This window comes from Dermacentor variabilis, chromosome 4 (genome assembly GCF_050947875.1).
Source record: "Dermacentor variabilis isolate Ectoservices chromosome 4, ASM5094787v1, whole genome shotgun sequence".
Classification (NCBI taxonomy): domain Eukaryota; kingdom Metazoa; phylum Arthropoda; class Arachnida; order Ixodida; family Ixodidae; genus Dermacentor; species Dermacentor variabilis.
Genome location: NC_134571.1, coordinates 198,195,099 through 198,217,732, shown reverse-complemented (window position 1 = coordinate 198,217,732; position 22,634 = coordinate 198,195,099). Strand labels below are relative to the sequence as shown.

General features: G+C 49.3%; 1 protein-coding gene across 6 annotated transcripts in view; it reads left to right on the top strand.

The window, feature by feature from the left end:
• Positions 1-22,634, top strand: part of Hipk (Homeodomain interacting protein kinase) — a 114,952-nt gene that overhangs the window by 49,988 nt on the left and 42,330 nt on the right. For all 6 annotated transcript variants that reach the window (XM_075690786.1, XM_075690785.1, XM_075690780.1 and 3 more), the window contains exons 9-10: positions 3,630-3,782; positions 11,548-11,732. In XM_075690786.1, the coding sequence (XP_075546901.1) occupies positions 3,630-3,782; positions 11,548-11,732 (338 nt within the window). The remainder of the gene's footprint in view (positions 1-3,629; positions 3,783-11,547; positions 11,733-22,634) is intronic.

The window sequence follows — 22,634 nt, the reverse complement described above, 5'->3', positions numbered from 1 at the left end:
TCGTTAATACGTAGTCGGCTGGGAACAACATTTAGGTACACACTAAACGATGTACGAATTAACCGCCAGTGCCAGTTTAGAAGCTGCTTACCAGCCGGAAAAGAACTACGTTGCGATGCTCTCGAACACGCACACTCAGACTGGCTTTATTTGTGGGTAGGCACTAAAAAATCGGCGATCTTCACTAGCCGCCGTGGTGGCCTTGTGACATCTTCAAACTCGGTAAGGCGGTGAGCGAGTGTGTCCACGAGGCCGAACTTCACTGCAAAAGCTCGCATGACGCTCAAAGCATGAGCCGCGTCAGATAATGAAAGGCCGTCGTTCACTTCCACATTGGCATTGTCGTCACCACTTTCACTTGCAGAGAGGTGAGGTGCGACGGCGAATGTCGCTATCTGGGAACTCCGCGGATGTAACAACGTTGACTTCCCAATAACATAAATGCAACATGCCGCAGCAAAGACCACCACAACACCACCACTGCAAATACACTGGCGGAGTGAAGAAAAAATAATCACGCAGGAACTTCTCTGGGAGGTGTCTAAGTATGTGTAAGCATTGTGCCACTTGCTTATCTCCATGCAGTGCGGTGTCATCAATGTTAGGAACCTTGATCCGGCCAGTACAAACGGCAGCGCTGCGGTGACACGAACTGGTGCGCACGCCGGCGCAAGGTGGATTGATAACGCAAGCAAAGCACTGCAGGTGACGGCGCCCGGTGCACTGATGTTTTGATCATTACAAGCTGTTATCGCTCATTAGCGCCTGATCATCCGCGTTGAGCCATTATGAACCTTGAGCAAATGTGCACCGGTGGCTCCTGCGTATATGGCACGGCCGCGCGGACCTTACTTGAAGATGATCTGCGATGCGGGCAGAGAGTGCTGACTGCTGATAGCTCCACACGCTGCGTTTCTGCCACTGCGCACGGAAGAGAGACGCATGGGCACACATCTTGAAAGTGATTTGTGAAAGGGGCAGGATGCGTTTGTGCCGAAAGTTTCGTGACTGCTGCGTTCTCACCGCTTCGTTCGCGTTGAAGCGACAGGCAGCATGAAAGTCGCCCGCTGCTGCGGGCTTTATCTTGAAAGCGGTCGTCTTAAGGGACAGACGGATGGAGGGACATTTTTCTGGTCTCGTAAGTGTAGAAATGGCTATGCATTAAAAAAAAAATGTTCTTCTGCGTGGTTACTACTTGAATTGGATTGGGTTCAACGGTGACAGCAAATTCACACCCCCTACCGGCAGCTTCTTCGCGTTACCGGAAGCGAATCTCAAAGGCTATGCTTTTGCGCTGCAATCGGCATGGCCACGTTTAAACGTCACTATTTCTGGCGGCTGTCGTCCAGGTGTCGTAACGAGAATCTAACGTCTGCACACGTGAGATTTTGCTGATTTTGTGCCTGTGCGTATAGAGCAAGAAAGAAAATAGTGCGCACTAACCGTTTGGTGGGCACTGAGCGGCTACGACCTAAATGGTCAGCTAATACATGGGGTTCAATGGGGCTGGGTGGGGGAATCTTCGCAACTACGTTTAAACTGCAATTACACATTAAGCAGGTACGTATTAACGAGGTTTGACTATCGGCATGGAAGTGCCGACGGCAAGGACATGCCGAGTTCCTCATGATGCCGCAATCAAAAGGAAAGTGATCACTTGTGCTGAGACGGACGGAAATCATGCCGCATCACAGGCGTTTGGAGTTCCTGATTGCATGCGCACTTGGCGCAAACAGGAGCTCCGGCGGCTGCTACATACACTGTGGCCTTGCGGCCCCTATCTTCAAAGCGATCTGCGATGCAGACAAGAGTCTATGCATGTATGCGCACCGCGCTGTGTTCTCGTTGCTTAGTTCGTGTCGAAGCGAGAGGCCGCACAAAGGTCAATTCGCTTGCTTCTGCTACCGCACCCCCCAACTCCAGTGTTTTGATAGAGAGTTTCTACAGTCATTGCGTGAGACATGTTCATGTTTGCTTTTACACGTATAGCACCATGCTTGTCAGTTTAGTTAATAAGCAGATGTTTAAAAGTTTATATGGCCAGTAACGCTACTATCCTTACTTTTCGTATAGCTGTGTACTAATTTGCTATCGTAATCAATGTTTCGCCTTCTGGGCAAAGCTGCCACCTTTTATTTATCACAACTTTAGTGCGTTGGGGGTAAATCTTTCTTTTTCCAAATGAAAGTTGTATTTTTGTATGAAAGAATGAGGTTCGCAGTACTGGTAAGAACTCTTTTTTTTAGGTCACGGCAGACGGGCGAATATTACAATCGAGGGTGTTTTTTTCCTTTTTTTTTTGTGTCGCAGAAAATGAATGCACGTTACAATCAAGGGCGAATTAGAATTGAGTAAATACGGTAATTCGATCCCCGCTGAAGGTCCCACAGTGTCCATGCATTTCTGTGGGTTCGAATTTTTTCATTATTTCGGTTTGGCCTTCGTCAGGTAATTCCAACTGCACCACTCAGCACGGATGCGCCTAACCCCAATGGTCACCTCGGCAGTGAGCCCTCTAGTAGCAGCATCTGCCTCTGTAGAGCTTATGGGACAGTGAATGTGTTGAAAACCCATCATCTCCTATCAAAAACGCCAATTTCTGGCCTGTCCTAAGAAGATTTTCTAGTTATAACCAAAGCTCACAATGACCGATACAGTATTTACCCAATTCAAGCACACACCTTTGTGGTTTCCTTCTTCTTCTTTTGTTGAGAAATTCACATTGAAAATTGCCTGCGCGGTGCAATCTGATACAAAACCAAAACTGCCTTCGAGTCGTTCTTATGCTTTAACACATGACTCGAGTGCGGCGAATCTGACTTTAGGAAAGTGGTCGCCATTGTGCAGCACATATTAGACCCCTGCCCATTTATCCTGCTAAAAAATTGGGTGCGTGTTCTATTTCTGTTTTGTTTAGGAGCTTTAATATTGTGCAAATGCTGCCAAATGAATTAACGGTGTGTTTTGACATTTTCTTTTGGATCTTGTGTAATTTGACCCGCTGGATAATTGGATCACTTTCGTTGGTCCCTGATGGTACGGCCAAAACTGATCTATCATAATGTCGGCGGCAACGCTGGCTTTAACGGTGGGATGTGGGCATTGAATCAGAAGTGGATATGTGTGTTTTATTTGACTGTCAATGTTTTCTTATTGTTGGGGCTCCAAAGAACAGCTCTAATAGTTTTTTTATCTTTTGGGAAGAGGCATTGTTTATGCTTCCTTTTATGAAAACTTAATTGAAACAAATTTGCACCTTTCTTAAATTATTTCTCGGATTTTACGTGCTTTAACCATGATTTTATTAAGAGATTACGCCGTAAGGGTGACTTTGAATGAATTTTTACCAACAGGGGATCTTAACGTGCCCGCAATGGATGGGACACGGGTGGTTTTGCATTTTGCCCCCATGAAAACGTGGCCGCGGTGGTTGGGATTTGATTCTGCGACCTCGAGCTTAGCAGCGCAGTGGGTCAAAAATGTGCATCTTGTGAACTTTGTTGTGGTAATTTTGCATACACGATGTGTCATTCTGTTATGTGAAGCATGCGGTAGAAGTTCTGCTTGTTTGAAAATATGTGTATTTACTTGTTCTAACATTCTGTTGTTTCTCCCTCCCGTGCTCTCAGGAGCCGTGCCGTAGTCCAGGGTGGCAGCAGCGGCAAGATCGGCAGCAAGGAGCGCCAGCGTAGCACCATTGTGATCCGTGACACTCCGAGTCCCGCCATCAGCATCATCACCATCAGCTCGGACTCTGAGGACGACTGCGACACACCCGCCTGGTGGGTAGAGGAGCCCCTGAACCTAGTCGTGAAAAAAGAACGCCGCTCCCCCGAACCGTGAGGGTGCTGGAGAGAAGTGTTGAGTCAGCACTAGATTGATAGGTCGCACCCTTGCAGTCATTCCTCCTCCTCTTGAGCTGTCTTGATTGGCTGTTAATTTTTACTTATTGTAGATGAAAAAGAAGCATGTCAGGAACCCCATGTTCGAGGCACCTTGCTGGCCTCACATGAAGGAACGACCCGGCCTGAGGTTGTCATTGGCGCCGTGGTTTGGGTGCATAAAAAAGTGTCCACCTCTATTTTCTTCACTGATGACGAACCTTCTGTCTTGGTATTCGGTGAGAAAATAGGAAAAGCTTTTGAAATGAAGCAAATCGGGAAACAGAGAAAGAATTTTAAACAAAGAACCTACAAAGGACCTATTAGTCTGTGCTGACCCACTGTTTGTGCTTTTGTTCGCTTATCGGCGGGCATGGCTCTCCGTAAAAAGAAAAAAGAAAATCCAGAATATCAGCCTGTGCATTTCAGACATTTAGCTCACTGAGCTCTTTTCCGAAATCTTGAAAGAACATACAGTGTGTAATCTAAAAAAATAATAAAGAAAAAATGTGTTGTAGCATGCCAGTGCCACCAAAAAATAAAGAAAACAGGAAAACAATTGGATAAGATTGGCTTAGAATAAACTGCAGATATCTTTCTGGGTCATCCTCGGTCTCGCGTCGTTTCTTTAGTTTGGCAACCGGGAAGGGCACAACGGTAACTTCCACAACGGCCTGCCACTGCCTTTGACACAGCATTCCAAGCTGCATGCCAAGTGCCTTTTCAGAACAGTCACATGCAGCTATTACTCAAGTCAACTGCGGAAGTGTGCTGCATCACAACAGGTGTGGCTCAACCACATACAAGCGACGAAACTTTCTACAGTGTCCTGTAGGTTTGCCCACCGAGCACCAACCACCCTGCAACACATGCCAGGATGTGCACTATATTCATCACATGGCGCTGGCCAGGACCCAGTGTTGGCAAGTGACACCTCAGTGAAGAGCTTTCTTCCCCTGATGGCGCAGCTGTTGCTCAGACCCAGCTACAGCATATTTCTGCCTGCAAGTTGCAGAGGGCACTGACAAGACAGTGGAAGCTATTGACCTATGTTGAACTGCTCTCACCGCATCGTCTGCTTGTCCCTGTTGTCGTAGCCCAGCAGTTCTGTGCCAGTCGCTACATTGCTTTCGCACAAAATTGCCCAGGTTCCACCAGAATTTGCACAACCTTCTCGGCCTCTTATCTTCGCTACCTTTTGAGTTCCATGCCCACCGAGAGAGCTTGCATTGGAACCCTGCCTACACATAGTCTTATTGCTGCCCTCTAACACAATGGTTGTACCCCTCAGCACATCATTTGAACTTCAGATACAGAGAGAGAGAGAGAGAGAGAGAAGGAACTTCAGATACAAGACACAGAGAGCTGCACTCTTTGCTCAATGCTCCTCCCACCACCGTGCCTTCAAGATTGCCACATTCCACTTTGACATGTTATTGTCATCCTGTAACATCAGTTCAGCTTCTAGAATGAGTGCACCCTTGCATTTCTTTGCACCTGCATCACCTGCCTCATCCCAGCATCTGCGCCACAGATTGTCGCCACAGATTGTCGCTTGTTAGGTCTGGCCAGGGGTGAATGCTGTCGCGTGCACTGGGACCCGAGGCCATCTTTTTTTTTTCAGATCTTGCAAGGTGTTCCACCACCCATGTGATCAGACATGCTTCCAAGTTCTCGTTTTGCACGTGGCTGGATGACCTGCGCTGTTTACCACTGCGGGCTGTCTTACCTATTGACGAGACGCTGCACCTCTAATAAAAGCCACTGTGTTGATAGGTGCTCACTTCAGCGCTTTAGTTGAGATTGTTAATGGCCAAGTTCTGAGGCACCCTTTTTCTAGTGCATGGTAGATCTTCACACCTTGCACAAAATAAAGACAACAGCCTTACGACCCACAATAAGGCAGAATGTAGTGAGAGGTTCCGCCAACAACTGGCAAGGCATGCTTATGGACATCCAAGAGCAGTGAGCTGCCTTGGAACCCCATCGACCTTCTGGGAAATGTGTCGGCCATCAAAGAGGACATCAGACGGGCACCATCTGCCACGTTGCGTGCAGAGAATTTCTGTGCCTAAAGGGCTGCCCCAGAATCGGGGTACGTCTACCCACACACGAGAGAATAAAGCAGTTTTTTCTGTCGCCGGTCTGAATTCTGCCTTTTCGTGTCTGATGTGTTGCCTGCAACTTTGTCTCTGCCCTTGTTTTCACAGGTGGAAGGTCTGCAGTGTTTCAGTACCTTTTGACCATAGCTGTTCAATTTAACGTGTTTTGACCGTCGTGACTCCTACCTCAGAGGTGGTGTGGTGGTGGTTGCTTGGTAGCACCCCGGACGCATGGAGTGTCGCACAGCCGACTTGCATGAGCACACACAGAGTGCGGGAGGCAAAGTTGCATGAACAAGCATGGGAATGCAGGCAGTGAATTTGCACCATGACACACGGCGCATTAGCAATGAACGTGCACTAAAAATTCAATAGCGATTTAGTGGTAAATGCGAGAGAAAGCCATCAGCATTATGCCCCACCTCTTTAAGGTCCCAGATCCACAATTGAGACTGCGTTCACCAGCTTGCAAGGTGTTAAGGAGCTAAGCTCTCGCATTCTATCTCTACTACGTGACCAGCTTTGCACACAGTGTTTCTTTTCTGCTTTGACACTCCTAATGCTAACGCATTAGAGCGCATAATAATGCTGTGTGAGAGCAGTGAACTTGTGCTGTGCAACGAGAGGGGAAGAAATTTATTCAATTTATTTATGGGGTTTTATGTGTTAAAATTACAAATTACTAACGAGGCATGCATGCCATACTGAGAGATTCCGTATTAATCTTGACACCAGGGGTTCTTTAACGTGCACCTAAGTTCAGTGCACGAGCACTTTTGCATTTTGGCCTTATTGAAATGCAGCTGCCGTGGCCAGATATAGACCCCACGACCTCGTGCCTAACAGCTAAACGAAATAGCAGTCGGACCACCACGGCAGGTAACGAGTGGAACAGGCGAAGTTGCTAGAGCACACGCGTATTTGCATAGTCAAACGTAGCTTGAGCACTGAACTTGCATGCAACTAACACATTAAGTGCAGTGCAGCAGAGCCTCGTTCATGCGCTTTTGCAAAAGCCGCGAAAAGAAACGTACTAACCAGGAAAACGTACGAACCGAAGTAGCAAAAAAATTGCTCAACTATTCGTATATATGTAATGCACGAAGCTTCGCGCAGATCGTTGCGGCCCGAGACGCGTGCTGTCGTTTTCCCGTCGCATCTCGTTGTAAGAGAAACGGGGAAACCGAAACGAAATCGATATGCTGGGCGACGCCGGATGCCGGCGAAGCGAAACGTGGTGCCCGCGTCGCGCCGCCTGCAGCTGGGTGCGGCGGCGCGTTTGAATCGTCGCCCACTAATCCCGTGCAGCACGCTGCCAGTGGCACCACGCGTTGTGAAACAGATAGGCGAAGATGCTCATCGCAATGGGTTTGGCGGTGAAAGCTGCGAACGGTGAGCCCGGAGGAGATTTGCTGCAGTGGGAAACCGAGTGCACGCCGGCGCTTTGACGCGAGACGGGCGGGCGAGTATTGTGGCGAAGCTGCCGCGCCGGGCAGCTATTGTACACTGTTCTCGGTCGCGCAGTTGCTCTTTTACACGGGATCTAGCGGGATCACCTTTTGGCGACGTACCGAACGTTGGCGCCAGGAAATCGTAGGTGGCGGAACGTATGAACGAGGTTCTACTGTACAGCCTTGCATGGCAATGAGCCTGCACGAGCCCAAACGAAATGCGTGCCGTGAACGTGCTCGAACACACAGTGAGCTGGGCAGCTAGTGAGCTTGCTCGAGCGAACACGGGCTCGCAGTAGAGTTTGAGCAATGAACTTTGCACGGACACAAATGCAACGCGGCGAGTAACCTCGTGCACGCTGAGCGATACTGTGCTTGCACGGAGTTTGCTCGGAATGCAGGCAGCAGCGAATTTAATTCGGCACCGACGACAGACAAGCAGTTCACTTGCATGAACACGCACGGAGCATATAGGCAGTGAAGCCTGCACGGGCATGTTTGCGACCACCGTAGTGGGACCTCCGCCCATTGGCAAATTGCGGTGCTGCGTACGCGCATTGCTTTCTTCTAAGCGGGCACAGACAGAGTGCAGGCTTTGTTTTTATTCGCAAGATGCGTGGTGGGTGTACTTGGGCGGCAGCGGTAGCGTGCCCCTCCCCCTTTTTCCTCTCAAATTTGTGTTCCAGGATGTGCCGCGAAACGACGTGCTACAACTCCCCCGATTACTATCCTGGCTGCGCGATGATACGGCAGTAAAAATGCAATCAAAATCCCGATCTCGAAGGCTGTGGCCGCGGCTATAGCACCGGGTATGCGTCTCATTCATTGGGGGGGGGGGGGGGGGGCGGTGAAGGGCACTTGGTGTGCCCACGTTTTGCGCATCACTCCCGCGCCATGTGAAAGCGTGTGCGGAGGCCATCGACCGAAACGTTCGGCTCGTGCTTCGCGCGACAATCGCCGTTTTCATCGCGCGCGTGCGCTGCGACGTCCAGGCGCCAATATACTCCGACGTAACGCGCGCGCGCGCGCGCGCTCGTCATGGCGACGTTACGTTGGCGAAAACACGACCCTCTACAGTCCGGCGGCATCTGGCGCCGACGTGACCGGCGGCATTCGGCGCGCTCGGACGTCGTCCGGCGCCGAATGCAACCGACTGCTTTTCGCGCCGACCGCGCCGAGCAAGTTAGCGCCTAGCGCCCTCTCTCGTCGAGGTAGAGACTCACTACTCGGCCGCAGCCAATGACAGCGTGGCTGGCATGTGACGTTCTCTGACGTTCCCTCACGGAGGCGGCACTGGCTGGCCTGTTTCTCGTAGTCTTTTTTTTTTTTTTTTTTCCTTGCCTGCTGCAGTTTGTTTCCGACACGAAATAGGTACCAGTTCAGTAAAATTATCTCGAACGTGTGCCTGTTATGCAAAGCAGCGCCTAATACACTAGCACCAAGCTACTGGCGAGATCGGGAGCCGTGACGTGTGGGCATTTCACGGGCAGACAGCACGCACCTACCGTCTGAGCGAGGCTGCTCGCTTCGCTTGCACGTTTGCCCTTCGCCACGACTGCGTCGAGTAAACCATTGTATTTAATTACGGGCGACCTAAATGTAAAGTGTTAATTGTTTTGGCAAAAATAAGCGCTCTTTGACGAGCTCGCGTTGGATCGCCAGCGCCGTCGGCCGCAGCGTCCGCCTAGCTAGGCCTACCGGCCCTATCACTGGTTGTTGGCGGAGCCGTCAGTAGACAACGCGCCGTCGTGAAGTGTTCCGTCACTCGCAGGGGCATAATTTTATTGACAGTATTCGCGTAAAGCGAAGCAGTGTTGTGCAGAGTTGTTTGTATTGTGTTTTTCGGTGTGGATATGAAGTGAAGCTGGGGGGCTGTACCTGGGCGGAGCTAATCTTTCGGATGCACGCACCGTTTGCCCCGAATCGTAGTATGCCGCACGTCGGATCGGACGCCGAATCGTACCGTGTGTCTCCTGCTTAATTTCGTCTTGCGGAATGTGTCTGCATCCGTGCCAACGCCGTGCAACAGTCCGGAACTGCGCATGCGCTTTTCCAGCTGCGGCCGCTGCGCCGCGTCGGAAGTGGTTGCAGTGTAGAGAGCCCGACTTGCGCCTGGCGCGGCGTCGCCGACGTGACGTATCCGACCGCAACCGCCGCTCGCCCGCGCGCCGAGAACGTCGGAGTATAACAGAGCCTTAATCCGAGCCCGCGCCCGACGTTGGCTTCACTTCTATTTTATTTTTTTACAGTGCGCGTTCGCGGCGAACCGGACACCAGCGCTCGAGCGATCACTTTAGTTTCGCTTTGGTTGCGTCGAGCGCCGTACGGCTGTCTCGGCATTGCGCCGGGAACGGTGTTGTCCGTAGACGCATCCGGTAATCGTCGCGCGAAATCTCGCGAACGTGTCCCGGAAAGTGATCGCCCGAGAATACCCGGGGCTGCCACAGTTTCGCGGTAGCGTGCCAGCGACGACGAATGACGTAGCGAACGAACCTTGGGCGAGGCGCTCCCAGTGTCGGCGCGTACGTAAGCGAGCGCGTTCGCTTTGAACAGCAGACGCGCGTTTATTTACTTTTGCTCGTGTATGGATAGAGATAATAAAAAAAAAGGACCCCTCCCCCCACTTTTTTTTTTTTTACTGCGGCCTTTACGCGAAATCTTGCGGTAGCTACATGGCTTAAGCTGTACTGACCGAGCAATGCCGTCATTGCGCATGCTGCCCAAAACCAAGTCATTTACAGTGAAGCGAGTATGTGTCATGTAGAATAACTGACCTTTGAGGATTATGAAAATTTTGCACTTGAGCCATAATTTCACACACATACAAAAAAAATGCATGCAGTTTTAGGTAAAGAACTGTGTTTGGAGAGGTTGAAAGAGTTGGGCCTTTTCTCTGAAAATTCACTCCTTTACTCTCAATTTGCATTTGACAGCTGCAAAATACGCGAAGGCCTGGTGTAAAGTACCTGTCAATACCAATTTTTGTTGTGCGTTGGGAGGCTGTGGCCAGAATAATAGTTGCACGAAATTTTATCGCTGATTCTTGTGGCACGTCATAACCTCCGACCAGCTTGTGTGACTCTGCATGTGGAGAGCCACGAAGGAAAGAAAAAAAAAAAAAGCTATTGGTGCTGAATGCCAGTGCTTAGTTGGTTTCCTGAAAGGCCAACTGCAGTGAACGAGGTTCTACTGTACAGCCTTGCACTCGCGATGGCAATGAACCTGCACGAGCCCAAATGAAATGCATGCCGTGAACGTGCACTCTAACACACAGTGAGCTGGGCAGCTAGTGAGCTTGCTCGAGCGAACACGGGCTCGTAGTAGAGTTTGAGCCGGTGTTGAGCAAGTTTCACTTTGGCTAGACTGGTTATGAATGGTTAGCATATGATACTGAAGCAATCTTGGCTAAGCTGCAGCCGTGGTTATTCGCTGATTTTCTTGTTAGCGAGCTGCACTCGTGGTGCATTGTGGGTTTCTTTCGCTTGTCCTTTTTTTTTTTTTTTTTGCACAGTTTTAACCTTTCTTCAAGTATGAACCAACTAGCCCTCAAGAACGTCCTACTAAATTTAAATAGCACCCGAGACTGTTCAGAGTCGTGTTAGTTCTGGCAAGTGATAGTGGTGGCTTTCTCTCCTTATTTTTTCTTGAGTATCAGTGTCAAAAGCATCTTCGCGAGCCCTTTGTGACACAACCACTCGTATTTCATAGTTTTGCTTGAAGGCTGCTGTATTCTACACTTCTGAAACTTCGCTTTTCTTGCGTGGCCCAAAATTTCATTGAAGTTTGCCTTTAATAAATGTACAAACAGCTTACCAGTGCCTGTTATCACGTCCTCGCCATTCTATTCTTTTCGTTTTCAAACTTGATCATTAGCTTGAGTGGCAGGTTGGCTTCATCATCGAGTTGTCTGCATTATCATTGAGCAGCGTGGTGTAGAAAGAATTGCAATGTTATTCTTGTCAAAAGAACTTGCTTCTTCCCTTCCCACGGTGCATGGTCCTGCGTGCAGGCACTGTGGTTGGGTGAGCAGATCAGTGACATAGCACACTGTTGCGTAACATTTTGAGGCATCAAGAATGTGGCTTGACGTGCGTTGTATGTGCATGCATGCAGTTCGTCGTGCAAGGGTGGCCGTGGCTGCCGCCAGTGTGCAACTCAGCAGCAGGCCTCTTCTGCTTCGCTGCGTCCCCTGCAAGCAGCTGCCGCGGCAGTGCCCCTGGTGAGCTCTACGTGCGCCAGCGTGGTGCCACTAACTCCCGAGGAGGAGCGCGGCTCCTACCAGTCGACGCCTAGGCAGGGTGAGCACATGCATTTTGTTGCATGGTCTTCTAGCTAACAGTGGGGGGGTCACCCATTCATGTTCTGTTGCATTTTGTTGTGACCAATCTGAAAGCTTGGTGAGTAGGTGCTATAAAGAACAACACTAAATTGAGACATATTAGTACATTATGTGCCTGGGACACAATGTAGCTACTCGTACCGTGACAAAGAGCTTGGTAAGCCAACAAAGACTGCGAGCAACACCATCGTGGGAGTTTGTGCAGCAGCTCGCTGTGATGCAAGGGACTATGACAGCGCTTGCTGCACTAGCATAATTGTGTAGCGGTTGCTTGATGAAGCAAGCAGACTCGGTGTAATGAGTTTTCGAAAGATTTCTTTAGTGCCATAGTGGCTCAAGTGTGATAAAATATCTTTAAATTCATTACAGCTCTCTGATATACTGTGAGGCTTTCGTACAATACCCTTACGAAAGAAGCAGGCTTTCACTCTTTATTGGTACCCGAGAGGCATCGTACGAGGTGGGGTTGGCGTGAAATTGTGTTGTGTAACCAAGGTTTTTAATACATTATTTCTATGGGGGGTATTGCCAAGACCAAGGCAATTCGTCGTAAAGTGCGGGTCGTTGCCTGATCGAGGGAAGTATGATGAAGGTTCCACTTATATATATATATATATATATATATATATATATATATATATATATATATATATATATATATATATATATATATATATATATATATATATATATAAGGTTATAGACCAGAACACGATAGCCTCGCATCCAGACTAATCGAACGCATACTCTTGCACCCGGGTTGCCCGGTCGGCCAGCGCCATTTTGTACTGGGCTGCCAAAGTGTGTTCGTCGGCGACCAGTGGACATGGCAAGTACCAGCTCTAGAACTCCAAAGTGCGGAAATGTGCCTGTTCACGGGGATCCAAAGTACAAGAAAACATCTGGGCGGCATTCCGTTGTGTTTGGATGCCAAAACAACCAGTGCAAAACGAGCAGGTTACTTAGCACTGTTTGCAAAGAGCACAACACACGTAGGGAATCGTGCTGGTGTGGTGTTTTCAGCTTGCACCGATTTCCATCCGCAACGAAGAACGCCAAGCTGCGCCATCGGTGGATAGCTGCAGTGAATAGGAAGAACTAGCAACCCAGTAAAAATGCACGAGTGAGTATTGCAGGTGATGCTTGGCAATTGCATGATTTCAAAACATTTTAACTTAAAGGGGACCATTAAAAAATGCATTTGAAATGTCACGGAGAGCGCAAAACGAAAAGACCAGCACGAGCAAAGATACTGTTCCAGGAGAGCAGGCCCTGTCTCTACAACGGCCCCTACTGCTCCCCTGGGAAAATCAGTGAGGCTATTTTAAAGCTGGAGCGCCGGAAGGCGCGAGACTAGTATAATCCGGCATGACTGATACAGCATGGGCGCCGCAGGTGTGAGAAAATGGGTCCGATGTACCGTGCCTATGCAAGGAGAATAGGTGGCGCCAACGTGGAATTTACCACATGCTTCTGAGCACTTATGGGAGAAACACCGCTTTCCGCGAAACTCATCGCAAAGCATACGCCCGGGCAAAATTTTGCCGCGTGATATATGTTGAAAAGTAGAATTTTCATAAAGCTTTATCGCGCAACCTTTAATAATATATGGCACCAACACAGTCCTGTATATTCCTTCACAGGTTACGTGCAAAAAATACGGAGATATTACAGCACACAGGTGTTCTAGCATATAGCATGCGGTTTGTACAAACGTAATAGCGTACTTACCCGATGCATTCGCTTCTGCAGTCTGCACGGCACTCAGTGTGGCCATTGAGGACTTGCATGAAGTCTTGAAGTTTGATTGAATCTAGACAGCGAAAATGACAGGTTCGAAAAAATGCGACACACTCCTTCCGCCCAGCTAAAAACCCAAGTTTCGCTTTTGCGCTGGGTCGCATCTCCCGGTGTGGCAGCCCAGGCCTGCTACTTCACGGCGTTTGGGGCAGATGGCGCGACCGGCGCTCACCAATATGGTAGCGCGCTTTGAATTCACGGTGTTCTGGTGTATAGCGGTGATGCGTGGCTGGTGTCTGCAGGTATTCTTCCAATGTAGCAATATCGCCTTGTTGTTTTCGATGGTGGGTGGCCACCATCAACACCGAATTTCTCAAGGTTTGTATGGCCTACGCTTTTCCTCCCCTTCAAGATCGACCCCTATAAAGAGGGTGCGCTGAAGCAATTTTCCAGTTCCCTTTGAAACAAAACGAAGACACCTTCCCAAGGCATCCTTTCCTTCACACTGAAGGCAACGCAACTGTAGGAAAACTGTCGCCTTTCCTAGTAGCTAAATGCCTGGCAAACATGATTGGACCTGGTTACAAAGCCTCAAAGGTGTCAAGGGGATACCTCCTCCTCGAAGTGAGCTTACCAGTATCAGTGACGTTAAAGTAACGATCTCTACCCATTGCTCGCTCAACACAAGCGGGGAGTAATATCAGAAAGGGATAGTGGTGTGCGTGGGTTGCAGAAAGCAAGAAGCGATAAGATTGGGTGGCAGCTAGAATGCCATCTGGCTGCACTCATGCAGGTGCTCGCTTTGTGTAGAGCTTCTGCTGACGTCGCTTGGTGCGTCGCTTATCACGCCGGTTTCACGATTTCTTGAACCTTAGTGATGAAGAGCTCCTTGAAGGATTCCAAGAGCAAAATGTAACTAAGGTACAAAGAATAGCACTCCGGCAAAACACACCAAGAGATCCCCACAAAACATGTGGCCCTCACCTTTGGTACCAGGGCTGTTCCCAGTTCATTTGATGCGGGATATTTGAAAATCAATGTCGGACCGTACGTACTAAACCCAAGGTGGTGCTTGAAGTGCCAGAGGTTCGGCCGTGCATCACGATCATGTAGAGGCAAAGAAACATGCGCAAAGTATAGTACCAATGGCTTTCTGCAATAGTCCTTCTGACAACTGCAAAGCTCCTGCACAATGCGTTGATTGCAAGGGAGACTATCCAGCTTACTTACGGAGGTGCCCTTGGTGGAAGAGTGAAAAAAGAATCATCGCAATCGCCACAAAAGAAAAAAATCTAATTCTATGCTGCGAGGAAATACCTAGGGCACTTGCCTCGAGTAAGCTGCCTCAGTGCGGTGCAGCAGGGGGCAGCACCACACCGGTTTCAGGGGTCTACAGGGTCCACACACGGTATTCCCCCTTGGTGGCCGCAGCCAGTGCTGCCCCATTATCGTCGGATGTGGGCCTGCAGACCGCAGTGTCGCAGGGCCTAAAGCTAAACCGATTACCACGGCCAGAGACACACGTCTCAGCGTCTGACTGTCTATGGTCTCAGCGCCTCGGAGAAGGCGATGGAGGTTGACCTGAAAACCCCAGTGTCATTCACGCCAGAACATTCGTGCCCCTTGAGCGCGCCAAGAAGGACAAAGCTCTTGAGACCACGCTGGGAAAGGTACAGGTAACCTGAATGGTTACCTTCCTTGTATGCATATATATTTATCTATCCCTAGCACATGCTCTTGAACACAACACATTTTTCCCCAGTATGGCTACACAAATAATTCAGTGGAATGCCAAACAATCCAGATTATGTCAAAGGTCTACTAAAGAAATATCAGCCAGGGCTGTTCTTTGTTCAAGAAACACATTTAAAGTCAACACACAATAACTTTTTCAGGCAATACATAGCTTTTCATAAAGATCGAAATAATGGTAATTCTTCTCCAGACAGTGCAAAAATTATAGCTCAAAAGTCAGTTGCATGCCAGCATGTGTAGCTTCAGAGCTCATTCGAGGCAGTGGCTGTTCCGGCCATATTCTTCAATCAACTTGTAACTAATTGTTATATGTATCTATATATATAGCCTATATATATCAACTGATGAACGTTTCAATGCAGCAGGGTTTGAAAAGCTGATTGACGAGCTTCTTGAACCCTATTTAATAATCGGAGACTTCAATGCTGACAACACATTTTGGGGGTGACCGAAGATCTGATGCGAGAAGTCGAGTAATAAAAAAGTTCCTTTTGTCATCCGGAGTCTGTCTGTTTAACAAGGCGGAGCCAACTTTTTACTGTATCAGGCTCAACCCATGCACTAATCTATTTATAGATTTAGCCATAGGGTCAGCATCACTTCTTCCATACCTAGAATGGAGAGTTATTACTAATCTGTGTGGGAGCAATCATTTCCCAATGCTCCTAGATGCAACAAAATGGCACGATGGACCAGCTTACCCCAAAACATGGAGGCTTCATAGTGCAACCTTGTCGAAATTTAAAAAGCCGATTACTTCACTCACTTGGTTCGTTGTTGCACGTTCCCTGCATGCCGATCGCGCACACAGGCCTTCCATGTTCCCCTGTGGACAAGGCTTCCAAGGCACATGATAAGGGCTCAGCTGGTCTGCACTAGCGAGGCCTTTCTGTTTCCCTGTAGCCGGGTCTCTTGAGTCTGTAGGTACTGCGTCTGTGTGCAGTCACTCTAAATGGCCTTTTGCGTCGAGGGGCAAACTTGGCTGTGAATCCAATGGCTGCCTTACTCAGCGGGTGCGTGTCTCGGAGAACAGTCTCCAACCTGGAAGGTAGCTGGAGTGCGCTTTTTGTTGTAGTACTTTGCCTGGCTAGCTTTTGCCAAAGTTTGGTGGTCCCGTGCAAAGGCCCAAGCATTTTGAAGGTACACATCCAGTTCAGCAGCTAGGGCATGAGGTGCAGAAGGGGGCACCTTGGTGCCAGCTGCCTGATTGTGATGGCTCCACATTTTCCGTAGTTCCTGCCCGTAGCACAAGAAGGCAGGCGTAAAGCCAGTAACTACACTTTCAGGTGTGCGCATTGCAAACGCCGCTTCGGGCAACCTTTTGTCCCAGTCTTTATGGGTAGTGCAGTAGCCCACCAGGCATTGTTTAGCCGTTGCGATATGGCGTTCTACAGTCTGTCCTGCTGGTCTGTATGGGACTTTGTGGCTCTCCTTGATTCCCCAGTGCTGGAGAATACCTTTCCACAGTTTGCTTATGAATGGTTTTCCATTGTCGCTAGAGATGGAGCTAGGCACACCATGCTGGCATTTATCGATGATCAATTTGGACGTAGGCGCACGTAATGGGAAAAGCTCCACAAACTTCGTGAACTTGTCCAGCACCACCAGGATGTACTTGTGGCGCTGAGGGGTTGTGGGCAGTGGCTCTATAAGGTCCACACTTGGCTGCTGCAGTGGATGGGTGGCCCATGAACTGTCCATCAGTCCTTTTGGTTTTTGCCGGTGATGTTTGAAAGCCTGGCACTGCTGGCAGCTGCGCATGTAACGGGAGATATCAGAGCAGATACCTAGCCATGTGAACCGGCTGTTCACACGTTTCTGAGTTTAAAAAAATCCTAAATGTCCACTTAGAGAGTGGTCATGCTCCATTTTCAGTGCCATGTCTTGTAAGTGTTCGGGAAGCCAGGCCACCTTACGTTCACCGACCTTATACATAAGGATACCAATGTTCGAGATTTCGCTGTCTTCAGCTAGGTCCTGTACCCTGTTGGACTCTCGAGCATCACCGGGTAGCAGGCCAGACTTTAAGTATTGCAGCAGCTGCAGCAGCAGTGGATCCTTGTGTTGTTCCAACTGGAACTTTGCAGTGTCGGTGAGTGGGGACTCATCAGTCACGTCAACAGGGGCTGCCAGTTCAAAACGAATGGTCTGTTGTGGCTCTTGCACTTCGATTGGAAACCAGTCCTGCGCCAAACACGGCTGAGCAGATTCGGCAGCAGGGATGGGGCACCTGCTTAGTGCATCCACTGGGATGTTGGCTCGTTCTTTACGATGCCTTATGGTACACTTGAACCCTTGTAATCTCAACAACCAACACGTCGCACTCTGCACGATGGATGCGCAGTGGTAAACATCCAAGCCAATGATGCATGGTCACAATGCACCTCAAGTGATGTGAATTCTACATACGGTCGGAATCTATCGACAGCCCACACCACAGCGAGGCATTCCCATTCTTGGACAGTATAGTTATTTTAAGCAGCACTGAGGGACCCTCAGTGCTGCTGAAATGTTGCTGTGTTGCTGTATTGCTGTGCTGCTGTACTTATAAATGACACAGGCCTGAGTTCACCTTCGACTTTCTGCAACAACACTGCTAATATGCCAGTTCCACTGGCATTTGTTTCAATCTCAAAGGGCCCGTTCAGGTCGGGCAATACCACAGCAACCTCTCCTGCCAATGTTAGCCTCAGAGTCTCGAATGCTGTCTGTTGCTTGGCACCCCAAACCCAAAGGGCTCCTTTCTTGAGGAGAGCTGTCAGAGGCCTGGCTTTGTCAGAAAACAAGGGGATAAAATTTCTGTAGTATCCTACAAGGCCCAAAAACATTTGGAGCTCCTTGACTGTTTTAGGTAACTCTGCAACCGCTCGCACCTTGTCCTGGTCAGGCTGACATTTGCCTGAAGAGATTACATGTCCAAGGAACCTTAATGCCTGCTCACGGCATATAACTTTGCTGGGATTGATTGTCAGACCTGCAGAGCAAATTTCTCATAGTACCCTATTTACACGATTGTAAGTCGACTCGAATGTAAGTCGACCCCCCCATATCGCATGACAGGAAAAAAAAGAAGAGCATACCCGAGGGCGCATTCGATAACGAAAATTTATTAGTAGCTGACATGGTCACTGGACTACTCGTCTTCACTAGTGCTGCCATCGCCATCATTGCTGCGGTCCCACAGCGCATCGTGGTCCAGCGAAATTTCGCATTTGGCAAACGACCGCCAGGGCATCTTGTGGAACAGCAGCCCACGCCGAATGCAGCCAACCACACACAGCCGTCGGGGAGGCTCTTTTGACAGGTCCGGTTGGCGTAATTTCGTGGTCTTCTGCCACCAGTCACTAGTTGTACTCACAGCGGAGCAGAGCCTTAAAATTAAAGCGAAGGTCGGGGCTTGTTTCATGACCATGTCGCACTTCACTGGCAGGGACCGATCACGCATTTCAGCGACGTACACCGCAAGCTTAGCCTACAGCTCTGGAAAGCGTCCAGACTTCGGCACGTGGGAAATTTCTCACTTGCCGTCGTAGGTGAAAATTTCGCTTCGCTGCAGTCACCACTCTCGCACTACCCGTTCAGAAACATCGAAATTGCGGCCCGCTGCACAGTGATTTGTTTCTTTGGTGTAAAGGATGGCAGCCCTCTTGAACTCTGCTGTGAATGACTGCCGAACGATTATTGGGCCTGGAGCACTCATGACGACTGGGGAAGCATAGAAGTAGCACGTAACCGGCAGTCAAGTGGAACGCGTCAAACCAATGCCTGTGCCTTTCAACAGAGAAGGAGAAACCTGCGAGCGGTGTCTGCTCTGGTGTCTGCTCTCCCATGACTACCGATACTCCCCGCAAGCGCCGCTGTTCTGAGGGTGCCGCCGCAAATGGGAGCAGCAGCGCTTCCATCAACTATTGACATCCCCTGCATAAGTGTTGCATGCACTGTAAAACTCTCAAAAATGTTGAAAAACCCTTCTGAAAGCGAACAAACACGCGGGATAGCGAGAAGATACGGGTATGGCCATAGAGCAAACATAAAATTGTAACTACATCGTAGCTCCCGTTGGTCTCGCTTTTTTGGCGGGGCCATGTTTTGGTTTCGATTGTAAGTCCACCCCCCAACTTCAAACTTTCAAATTTAAATAAAGTGGTCGATTTACAATCGTGTAGATACGGTACATCATCGATGTGTTGTAGGTGGTCCTCAAAAGTTTCTGAATAAATGAGCACATTGTCAAGAAATGCCATGCAGTAGTTGCGTCTTATGGCTTCTAACACTTTGCCCATGAGAGACTGAAATTTTGCCGGCCCACCTGCTACCCCAAATGGCATTCGCTTAAATTGAAACACTCCTCCGTGACACAAGAATGCAGTCTTTGGTACATCTTTGGGAGCAACCAACACTTAAAAGAAGCCCTGAGCAAGGTCGAGGCTCGTGAACCACCTAGCGGCATCCGAGCTGAGCCAATACCTAGTCTGTGACTGTTATGGGATGTACTGGCACAGACTGACTGGGAGCTTACCGTTATCATTGAAAAGGAAGGTGTACAATCGGTGCATTTTGCCATTGCTGTGACATATGGGGCAGAGACTTGGCAACTGACAAAGAAGCTTGAGAACAAGTTAAGGACCGCGCAAAGAGCGATGGAACAAAGAATTCTAAGCATAACTTTAAGAGACAGAAAGAAAGCGGTTTGGATCAGAGAGCAAACGGATATAAACGATATTCTAATAGACATCAAGAGAAAAAAATGGCGCTGGACAGGTCATGTAATGCGCAGATTAGATAACCGTTGGACCATTAGGGTGACAGAATGGATACCAAGAGAAGGGAAGCGCAGTAGAGGACAGCAGAAGACTAGGTGGTGCGACAAAATTAGGAAATTTGATGGTGCTAGTTGGAATCGGTTGGCGCAGGACAGGGGTAATTGGAGATTGCAGGGAGAGGCCTTCGTCCTGCAGTGGACATAAAATAAGCTGCTGCAGATGATGATGATGATTGCACAGCTGTGATTGCACTTAAGGGTCTGTAATCGGTCGCAAGGCGATATCTTCCAGTTTTGTTCCTTACTAATACAGGGGCACTGGCCCGGGAACAGGAGCAGGGCTCAATGAGTTCTTGGTTCAGCAAACCTTGGATACACCAATCAAGAATTTCTCTCTTCTGGCTGTTAACCGGGCGCAGCTTGCATCTAACTGGTGGGTGGCTGCCTGTGCCTGTGTAGGGAGCCACCAGAGACACTCAGCCTGGCAGAGTGGTAAAAATATAGTTATGGTCTGCAAGGATGTTAAGTTTCTGCTTCTGCTCCTCCCGAAGTTTCTCTAGACTACACTTGCCACTCTCAGTGGTATTGTGGCATAAATCCTGCACATCTGCAGGAAGTGCCTGTAGAGAGCTGGCCACATGTTAATCATGCTCTTGACCTTGCTTATCGCATTGCAACGCTGTTTTACAGACTGACAGGGTTCGGTGTCCAGCATCCTAGCACACATGGCCATTTCGTGCCTTTGTTAAATTTGACGAGCCCATATGGGTCAGAGTGCAGTGACCATCCACCAAGGCCCATGTGGAGAGAAATACCTGCCACCTCAAGAAAATAGCGCCCAAGGACAACATCATGGCCCAGCCCTAGCGAAAGAAAAAAAAACGCTGCTTCCTGAACCCACCTGGACCCACCTTGCCAACGAATACGACACCGAACTGATTGTGCAGTTTGTGACCAGCCCTGAGCATGCCTCAGGGTTCATGCTCCTTCCCTGAAGGTAGCTCCCACGCACTTGGCTGCTGCGATGGCATGGCTACCTATTAAGCTCACGTTTGCCCCAGTGTCCATGAGTGCATAAAGGACACTGGGTTACCAATCAACAGTTCAAGCAGTGGTTCTTTATTTCCGGCTTTTGTGAGCACTTGCAGGGACGTCACGTCGTCGTTGGCCGGAGAAGCGGCTACGCTAATCCATTTCCTGGGCAATCGGCTTATAAGTGTCCCGGGGAATTGCAGTGAAAACAGCGGTGTTGACTGCATGGTCTAGCAGTAGCACATTGATGTGAAATGTGGCCAAAACCGCCACACCGCCAACACGTGATACTGCGGTTTGGCGGCTCGTATCTTAGGATACCTTGCATCGCTTGAAACACAAAGTTATGAGGCGCTCTCCTGCGTTTCTGCGGTGCCGAAGTGTAGTTGCCTCGTGTGTTCGGCACGCGAGCGAACGCCACAGGTGAGGGGTTCCACTCCGGGGCTCCAGCGTGAAGCGTCGTCGACCGTGTACACTCAGAAGCCGAAACTGCTGCAGGCTGCATCTGCCACTCTCGATGGGCCGGGAGGGTTTGGTTGGACGTTGCAGTGGTGTGCGGAGATGAATAGACGAAAGCTAAATCAGCTGCTGTTTGTGCAATACGCGGTGGTGGCGGTGGCGCGTGATGCAGGCGATGCCAAGCGTGCTCCATGATAGGGTCGGCCACCTTCGCCATTTCTTGCAGGTTTGCGAAGCTCATGCTGGCTGTTACGCCTTGGAATGTCAGATGCATTTGTCTCCACACATGTTCCGCCTTTTCGGAATCTGAAACAGGCTCTGCTATACGGTCATAGTATTCGGCAGCGACGGGAATTAACTGCTTGAGGTTTTCTGCCGGATGCTGAGTGCACTGATCTGGCTCTGCTTTTAGTTTAAACTTGTAGTCAACGATGGTAAACTCCGCTGTAAATTCAGACGTGAAGGACTGCCAGTCGGGGTGCGCACCTGAGAAGCGCCACCATTGTTTGGCTGACCACTGCAACGTTACTGGGAGCAACTGCAAACGGCGGTCAGGGGAGATCCCCGCAATATCGCAGTACTTTGAGTACTTCTCCAGAAAGTCTTGCGGCGAGTGTCGGTCCCGGTAGCCACTGAATTTCATCAGTGGGAAGGGCGCACTTTTGATGTTGAGCGCTGGCCTCGCACCGTTTGTCTCGGGCGTAGCCATGCCAGTTGTCTCGTCAGGCCTAATCACGGCCCGTATTCTAAAATGTTCACCTTCCGTGAAACTATCGCCTTAGCCATGCCTCTGCCAACGGCGCGCCTTGATCGGCTGTTTTAGCAAAACTGGAAAATAAACAGCGCCATCTAGTAGTTCCGTCCTATGTCATTTTAATGTCATGGTGTCGATGGATGCTCTCGCCATAAATTGAGTAAACGAACATGTCTTTTGGCTTCTTTTGGCGTTCGGTTGGTGGTGGAGTGTACTAGAGATAAGATAGGTGGTAGTTTAATGTAGTCTTCTTGGTGCCGTCTTACACGCGTTGTTTCGCGGTGATATTTGTTGATTCATTTAAAATAAAACATTTCACACTTCTTTATTCAACTTATTTTACCTAAAGCGGCCGTAAC